The sequence below is a fragment of the Nansenia antarctica genome (genome assembly GCF_963989245.1).
Source record: "Nansenia antarctica genome assembly, chromosome: 9".
NCBI lineage: Eukaryota > Metazoa > Chordata > Actinopteri > Argentiniformes > Microstomatidae > Nansenia > Nansenia antarctica.
Window position 1 is genome coordinate 15,173,773 of NC_137679.1, and position 9,566 is coordinate 15,183,338.

At 43.2% G+C, this 9,566-nt stretch overlaps 1 protein-coding gene across 5 annotated transcripts in view; it reads left to right on the forward strand.

Annotated features, from left to right (window-relative positions):
• The first annotated feature begins 285 nt into the window (after window positions 1-285).
• Window positions 286-9,566, forward strand: part of cetp (cholesteryl ester transfer protein, plasma) — a 36,504-nt gene continuing 27,223 nt past the window's right edge. The window contains exons 1-4 of one of the 5 annotated variants that reach the window (XM_080539450.1): window positions 286-398; window positions 788-1,059; window positions 3,565-3,679; window positions 3,856-3,987. In XM_080539450.1, coding sequence (XP_080395576.1) covers window positions 927-1,059; window positions 3,565-3,679; window positions 3,856-3,987 — 380 coding nt within the window. In that variant the 5' untranslated portion in view covers window positions 286-398; window positions 788-926. Of the gene's footprint in view, window positions 425-758; window positions 1,060-3,564; window positions 3,680-3,855; window positions 3,988-9,566 lie in introns of all 5 variants that reach the window. The other 4 variants (XM_080539449.1, XM_080539451.1, XM_080539452.1 and 1 more) reach the window with 4 other exon arrangements.

The following is a 9,566-nucleotide window of genomic DNA, read 5'->3' on the forward strand; positions in this document are numbered from 1 at the left end:
CCCCCCCACACACACACACACATACTTACCTCCTCCCCCCAAACACACACACACACACACACACACACACACACACACATACTTACCCCACCCCAAACACACACACACACACACATACTTATCCCCCCCCCCCAAACACACACACACCCCAAGGGAGTGTTGACGTGTCTCTGTGCTGGTCAGGGAGCTTGAGGCCGCTCAGGTCAGTGAACTGCCAAGGCTGCTGGACTCTGAACCCTGAGCACGACACACACGCAAACACACACACACACACACACGCAAACACACACACACACACACACGCACGCACAGTCAGGTCAGTGTGCTGAGGGAGAGAGAAGGCAGCCTGATTCAGAGCTCTGACCACGACTGCTGGCTACTGCAAGGGTCCTGGAAAGGTGTGTAGGTGTGTTAGACGTTCTAGGTGTGTATTTGTTGTGTAAAGATTTGCTGGTGTGTGTTTGTTGTGTAAACGTGTGCAAGTGTGTGTTTGTTGTGTAAAGGTGTGCAAGTGTGTGTTTGTTGTGTAGAGGTGTGCAGGTGTGTATTTGTTGTGTAAAGATTTGCTGGTGTGTGTTTTGTTAGAAGCTCTAGGTGTGTGTATGTTGTGTAAAGGTGTGTAGGTGTGTGTCCGTTGTGTTAAGGTGTGTAGGTGTGTGTCCGTTGTGTAAAGGTGTGTAGGTGTGTCCCCGTTGTTAAGGTGTGTAGGTGTGTGTCCGTTGTTTTAAGGTGTGTAGGTGTGTGTCCGTTGTGTAAAGGTGTGTAGGTGTGTATTTGTTGTGTAAAGGTGGAGGTAGACCAGGTGTGGAGATAGACCAGGTGTATTACCAGGACCAGACCAGGTGTCCTACCAGGACCAGACCAGGTGACCAGGTGTCCTACCAGGACCAGACCAGGTGACCAGGTGTACAGTCCTTCCAGGTGTGATGGAGATGTTTCCCCCAGCCCTGGTGCTCCTGCTGGGCCTGGTCGTGGCTGTGCAGGGCTGTGTGGACCTGCCCTCTGCCTACCGTTTCTCTGGGGCCGTCTGTAGGCTCACCTACCCTGCCGCCGTGGTCTGTGAGTAGGACTACCCCCGCTGTCTGTCTGTCTGATTGTCTGACCTGTCTGTCTGTCTGTCTGTCTGTGTGCCTGTCTGTGTGCCTGTCTGTGTGCCTGTCTGTCTGTCTGTCTGTCTGACTATCTGTCTGCCTGTCTGTCTGCCTATCTATCTGTCTGACCAGTCTGTCTGCCTGCCTGCCTGCCTGCCTGTCTGTCTGTCTGTCTGTCTGTCTGTCTGTTTGACTGTCTGACCTGTATGTTTGTTGGGGGTGTAATGGTACACATATTCGTACTGAACATGCTTCAGGAGGGTTGAGTCTTTCTGCTAGGCAGGCAGGAGGATTTAGTGTTGAGTCTTTCTGCTGGTCTGTCAGGAGAGTTGAGTCTTTCTTCCACTAAATACTCTTCTATTATAAAACGGATGGGTGAAATCAAGCAATCTGATTGGTTCATAGCCGTGGTATATTGAGCGTATACCACAGCTACGATTAGTAGAGCCTCATCACAGTTCGAAATGAATACGCCTGTTTCACGGTCAACATTCCAAATATAACAGACTTTTAATTCAATCTCAAGGACATTTTATCAACTTAAAAATAAATACAAATAAAAATCCTACCCAAAGTAACCATGTAGATTCCCAATATGTGGTCTGTTTATCAAAATAAAGCCTGTTTGAAAATGTGTCGAGACGTTTTCGGAGTGCCCTGCCTGCGTCCACTACAGCCGCGCGTTGACAGTTTTTTAGTGGGTGTACAATCAACGGAGACATCCAAATTAATGTAAATAAATAGATGCAAATAATGAAAATGTGTAAATAAATGCTAAATTCCTATGAAATCTACAATGCTAGTAGCCTAGGTTAATGAAAAAGAATGTTAGTGTTGTTGCTTAGCGACCAACTGCAATAAGAGGAACTATTTTATTTGAGGGGAACTATTTAAGATGATTAATTACGAATAAAAACTATTTGAATTTGAGTGTGCTTTTCTAATTCATATTGACAGTGTTGGTAACCGTTTCGCGTCGGGCCGAACAACGCCCCTTAGCTGTGATATAATAAGCATATACCACGGCCTGTCGTGAGCTATTGCTTAAATAACTGTCTTTCTGTCTGCCTGTCTGTCTGTCTGTCTGTCTATCCATCCATCCATCCATCCATCCATCCATCCATCCATCCATCCATCCATCCATCCATCTATCCATTTACCTGTGACATTATCTGTGGAGTCCCACAGGGGTCAGTGTTGGGCCCGTTATTATTAGTATTTTGTACATAAATTACATTTGTACGGTATCAACTTTTAAATGTTTAAATGTATTATTTTTGCGGACGACACCAACATCTTCTGTTCTGGAGATAATTTAAACAAACTCTTGGAGATTATTTCAACTGAATTGTCCAAATTAAAACTATGGTTTGACATAAATAAACTCTCACTGAATGAGGACAAAACCAAACTGATGGTCTTTGGAAACCACAAAATAGATACACAAGTGCAAGTAACAATAGATAACATCAATATTGAACAAGTATCTGAGATCAAATTTCTAGGAGTAATATTAGACAGTAAATTCTGTTGGAAATCTCATATAAGATATGTTAGATCCAAAGTATCAAGGAGTATTGCAGTATTGTGTAGGGCAAAACATATTCTGGAACAGAGGATGTTGTATACTCTATATTGTTGTCTTGTCTTACCCTATTTGAGTTACTGTGTGGAGATATGGGGGAATGCATACAAAAGCACTCTAAAACCATTGATTACACTACAGAAAAAAGCTATGAGAATTGTACATAAGGTTGGATTTCGTGATCACACAAATAACTTGTTCCTAATGTCAAATGCCTTAAAGCTCATGGACTTATTCAAATTTAAATGGCCACAGTTAATGTATAAAGCAAAAACTCAAGAACTTTAACAAGGGTTATGCTCGCACCCATCTCAGGAGCAGGTGCATATCATTCTATGGAGTTACGATGTGGAATGGGCTAGAGGAAAATATGAAGGAAAGCAGAAATATTGCTCTATTTAAAAAAAGGTTTAAAGGAATTATTTTTGTTAACTACCAAAATGAGGAAAGGGAAGGTTGTTAATCTTCTGGATACTAAGGTGTGGTTTTCTTTGTCTTTTTCTTTTGTATTACATTGTGGATACTGATGTTTGTTATTTATTTATTTAGTGTTAATTATTAGTACTGTTGATACTTAAATGTATGAATTAATTAACTGGATTATATAATTTAAGCATAATTGTTCTCACTTGAGAGTGACGGATAGGGGTAGGACAGGATAAGCTTAGGCTCCATCCTACTCCCTTTCGAACATAGATAGGCCTGTACTCTTCATATTAGTTATTTGTTCTTTTATTATTTTAAATCATGTTCGAAATAAAAAGATTAATTCATTCATTCATTTATCTCTCTCTCTCTCTCTGTGTGTGTGTGTGTGTGTGTGTGTGTGTGTGTGTGTGTGTGTGTGTGTGTGTGTGTGTGTGTGTGTGTGTGTGTGTGTGTGTGTAGTGAATGAGAAGACCACCAAGGTGATTGAGGCAGCGTTCCAGCATGCCAAATACCCCAGCATGCAGGGGGAGAGGTCTCTGCTGTTCATAGGCAAGGTGAACTATGGACTAGACAAGTGAGTCCACACACACACACACACACACACACACACACACACACACAAACACACACACACACACACACACACACACACACACTCACACACACATACACACACACACACACACACACACACACACACACACACGCACACACACACACACACACACACCTCTCCCCTGCCCCCCCCAGTCTGGAGATCCATAACCTGAGCATCGGCAGCAGTGATTTTGAGCTGCGGCCAGGCGAGGGCATCGCCATGGCGATCTCCAACGTGTCGGCCGTGTTCAGGGGAACCATCCAGTACGGATATGGCAGCTGGCTGTGAGTCTTACCCCTCTGGCTCTCTAACCCTGTATCGACCGACCTCTACCTCTACCAATCTACTACCCCTCTATCTACCCCTCTATATACCCCTCTATCTACCCCTCTATATACCCCTCTTTATAAAACGGATGGGTGAAATCAAGCAATCTGATTGGTTCATAGCCGTGGTATATTGAGCGTATACCACAGCTACGATTAGTAGAGCCTCATCACAGTTCGAAATGAATACGCCTGTTTCACGGTCAACATTCCAAATATAACAGACTTTTAATTCAATCGCAAGGACATTTTATCAACTTAAAAATAAATAAAAATAAAAATCCTACACAAAGTAACCATGTAGATTCCCAATATGTGGTCTGTTTATCAAAATAAAGCCTGTTTGAAAATGTGTCGAGACGTTTTCGGAGTGCCCTGCCTGCGTCCACTACAGCCGCGCGTTGACAGTTTTTTTAGTGGGTGTACAATCAACGGAGACATTGTCGTGTATTTTCATGCTCTGTAACCATAGCAATGGCCCTCTAATACACACAATGGCCTTTTGACATGCATGTGCAGAGGCTGTAATATCATCATGAGTAGATATAATTGCATTAGGGCCCGAGCCAGAAAGACGCCCATAGCATAAATTGCATTAGAATTGTATTAGACCATAGGGTGAATTGCATTAATAACATCCTATTTACAGGACAGAAAATGACCTCACCTACTATGATCTCACTGGTATACTTTGTATTCAACCAAATTAAAATGACGTGGACTCTGTTTTGATTGGCTCAGCGACAGTGACAAGGGGGGGGTATAAAATCCTATACACAGATGGGCTCTTTCTCTTTTTCTTCATATCCATATCTTTGACTTAATATCCTGTGACCGATTCGGACCACCAGCTCCATTGAGGGGTCATGCTGTGTAACCTGCTTTTTTGAATAAACAAGTCTTAAATTTGCTCAAGAACTCTTCTTCATTTTTAGCAGTAACAGATACCAAAATATACGAAAACATCCAAATTAATGTAAATAAATAGATGCAAATAATGAAATTGTGTAAATAAATGCTAAATTCCTATGAAATCTACAATGCTAGTAGCCTAGGTTAATGAAAAAGAATGTTAGTGTTGTTGCTTAGCGACCAACTGCAATAAGAGGAACTATTTTATTTGAGGGGAACTATTTAAGATGATTAATTACGAATAAAAACTATTTGAATTTGAGTGTGCTTTTCTAATTCATATTGACAGTGTTGGTAACCGTTTTATAAAAGCAATAGCTCACTTCAGGCCAGTGGTATATGCTTATTATATCACAGCTAAGGGGGTTGCCGTCCCTCCGCTTCGCGTCGGGCCGAACAACGCCCCTTAGCGAGCTATTGCTTAAATCTACCCCTCTATCTACCCCTCTATCTACCTCTCTATCTACCTCTATCTAAACCTCTATCTACTCCTCTATCTACCCCTCCATTTACCCCTCTATCTACCCCTCTATCTACCCCTCTATCTACCCCTCTATCTACCCCTCTATCTACCCCTCTATCTACCCCTCCATTTACCCCTCTATCTACCCCTCTATCTACCCCTCTATCTACCTCTCTATCTACCCCTCTATCTACCCCTCTATCTACCCCTCTATCTACCCCTCTATCTACCCCTCTATCTACCCCTCTATATACCTCTCTATCTACCCCTCTATCTACCTCTCTATCTACTCCTCTATCTACCCCTCTATCTACCCCTCTATCTACCCCTCTATCTACCCCTCTATCTACTCCTCTATCTACCCCTCTATCTACCCCTCTATCTACCCCTCTATTTACCCCTCTATCTACCCCTCTATCTACCCCTCTATATACCTCTCTATCTACCCCTCTATCTACCCCTCTATATACCTCTCTATCTACCCCTCTATCTACCCCTCTATCTACTCCTCTATCTACCCCTATCTACCCCTCTATCTACCTCTCTATCTACCCCTCTATCTACCTCTCTATCTACCCCTCTATCTACTCCTCTATCTACCCCTCTATCTACCTCTATCTACCCCTCTATCTACCCCTCTATCTACCCCTCTATCTACCTCTCTATCTACTCCTCTATCTACCCCTCTATCTACCCCTCTATCTACCCCTCTATCTACCCCTCTATCTACCCCTCTATCTACCCCTCTATCTACTCCTCTATCTACCCCTCTATCTACTCCTCTATCTACCCCTCTATCTACCTCTATCTACCCCTCTATCTACCCCTCTATCTACCCCTCTATCTACTCCTCTATCTACCCCTCTATCTACCCCTCTATCTACTCCTCTATCTACCCCTCTATCTACTCCTCTATCTACCCCTCTATCTACCTCTATCTACCCCTCTATCTACCCCTCTATCTACCCCTCTATCTACCCCTCTATCTACTCCTCTATCTACCCCTCTATCTACCCCTCTATCTACTCCTCTATCTACCCCTCTATCTACCCCTCTATCTACTCCTCTATCTACCCCTCTATCTACCCCTCTATCTACCCCTCTATCTACTCCTCTATCTACCCCTCTATCTACCCCTCTATCTACTCCTCTATCTACCCCTCTATCTACTCCTCTATCTACCCCTCTATCTACCTCTATCTACCCCTCTATCTACCCCTCTATCTACCCCTCTATCTACCCCTCTATCTACTCCTCTATCTACCCCTCTATCTACCCCTCTATCTACTCCTCTATCTACCCCTCTATCTACCCCTCTATCTACCCCTCTATATACCCCTCTATCTACCCCTCTATCTACCTCTCTATATACCCCTCTATCTACCTCTATCTACCCCTCTATCTACCCCTCTATCTACCCCTCTATCTACTCCTCTATCTACTCCTCTATCTACCCCTCTATCTACCCCTCTATCTACCTCTCTATATACCCCTCTATCTACCTCTATCTACCCCTCTATCTACCCCTCTATCTACCCCTCTATCTACTCCTCTATCTACCCCTCTATCTACCCCTCTATCTACCTCTCTATATACCCCTCTATCTACCTCTATCTACCCCTCTATCTACTCCTCTATCTACTCCTCTATCTACCCCTCTATCTACCCCTCTATCTACCCCTCTATCTACCCCTCTATCTACCCCTCCATTTACCCCTCTATCTACCCCTCTATCTACCCCTCTATCTACCCCTCTATCTACCCCTCTATCTACCCCTCTATCTACCCCTCTATCTACCCCTCCATTTACCTCTCTATATACCCCTCTATCTACCCCTCTATCTACCCCTCTATCTACCCCTCTATCTACCCCTCTATATACCCCTCTATCTACCCCTCCATTTACCCCTCTATCTACCCCTCTATCTACCCCTCTATCTACCTCTCTATCTACCCCTCTATCTACCCCTCTATCTACCCCTCTATCTACCTCTCTATCTACCCCTCCATCTACCCCTCTATATACCCCTCTATCTACCCCTCTATCTACCCCTCTATCTACCCCTCTATCTACCCCTCTATATACCCCTCTATCTACCCCTCTATCTACCTCTCTACCCCTCTAGCTACCTCTACCCCTCTTATCTAAACAGTGCACTAAACAGTGCAGTTATTCACATGGAATTTAGACCAAACATAGGTATTAACTGAATAAGACTACACAGCTACATACATTTAAAAAAATATCATTTCAATCAATAAAAATGTGCAATGAAGTGGAATGACACAGGAAAATAGTATTGAACAGTTAGAAAAAGCACTCAACTAGCCTGTACCCCTAATGGGTTTTCCTACCTGTGCTAATTAGAATTGATTGATTGATTGATTGATTATACTTTATTGTCCCCGAGGGGAAATTTGTCTTGGGCATGGTACTTTCATGCTTCAAGTGCAACAGAGACGATACATACAACATACAGTAGACAAAGTAAACAACAGGACAGCAACAAACATTGAGTGACATTGGCAGCAGTTTCCACCTGGACATGGCACCATTTGGTATAAATATATATTGCACATAACCCTTCAAGTGGTGTTTTCGAATATTGCACATGGCCCTTCAAGTGGTGTCTAAGATAAAGTGCAGGTGCTGGTGATCATGTCCTAATCATCGTTTCTGCTTGAGCGAATTGATTAGTTTAATGGAGAATGGGACAAATGATAGTTTTAAGAGCTTATAATTGCATCTTGGCATGCGAAGCCTTCTACCTAGGGGGAGAACTTCGTATTCTGTGGAGAGCGGATGTTGGGGGTCTGCGATTATCTTGTTAGCCTTGTCCAGGACAGCTTTTTCATATAGTTTATTTAGAATCACATAGTCTCTTTCACCTACAATTTTCATAGCTGTTTTGTGAATGCTGACTAGTCTGTGTTTTTGTTGTACAGTTAAGTTGCCAAACCACACAATTATTCCATATCTGATTACACTTTCAACAATGGACTGATAGAAAATTCTCATGATCTGCTTTCTCACCCCATAAAGTCTGAGTCGCCTCAGGTGATAAAGCCTCTGCTGTAGTTTGTTACATAAGCTGTCTAAGTGTGTATTCCAGCAGAGATGGTTGTCTAATTGAATACCTAAGTACTTATAAGAGGGCACCTGGATGATTGTTTGGTCTTTAACGACCACAGGCTCATGGTCAGTTACCTGCCTTGGGTCTAACACAACCTCCTGAGTTTTGGTGAGGTTTAAGATGAGATGGTTGCTGTCGCACCATTTAGTGAATATGTTAATCTCATCATGGAGCACCGAGGGGTCTGTATCTTTATCAAGGAGACTTGACTTGCAGTGTCGTCAGCATATTTTATAATATGGTTGCTTGGGTGGTTACTTTTACAGTCGTTGGTGTATACTGAGAAAAGATATGGGGACAGAATGCAACCTTGGGGGACACCTGTACTGCAGTGTTTAGTCACTGACAGTGTTCCATTGACTTTCACTTGCTGTTCTCTTTCTAACATGAAGGAATGGATCCATTTGATTAAAGTACTATTGACACCCATGTCTTTGAGCTTTCCTAAGAGCACGTGGGGTTGTACCGTATTAAAGGCGGAACTAAAGTCAACAAACATAATTCGGGCATAGGCCTTTTTGTTCTCGAGGTGCTTGGATACAGAATGTGTGATATAGAGAATAGCATCCTCCGTGCTACGGTTCGGTTTATAGGCAAATTGAAAAACATCTAGCAGTGGGTCAATGTGTTTTCTAAGCAGAGACAGTACATATCGTTCAAAACATTTAATCACAATGGAAGTTAGAGCAATGGGGCGGAAGTTATTATTCTCCATGGCACGGGGTTTTTTCGGCACAGGGATTATAATTGACTTCCTCCACAGAGCTGGAACCTCGGTATTCAGGGACTTTTCAAATAGCGGACACCATGCTGTTGTTAGTTCTTCTGCACAGTTTTTGAGAAGAGAAGCTGATAGACCGTCTGGACCTGTGGACCTGTTGGTAGACACCCTGCTAAAAAGACATTGAATGCTGGTAGGATTTACCTCCAACCAGCAGTTGGCATCAGTCTCTGGCAGGGTCTGCAACACACGGTCACACTCCTCAAACAACTTTGAGGGTGGGTTAGTCAGCTGGGTTAGTGCATGT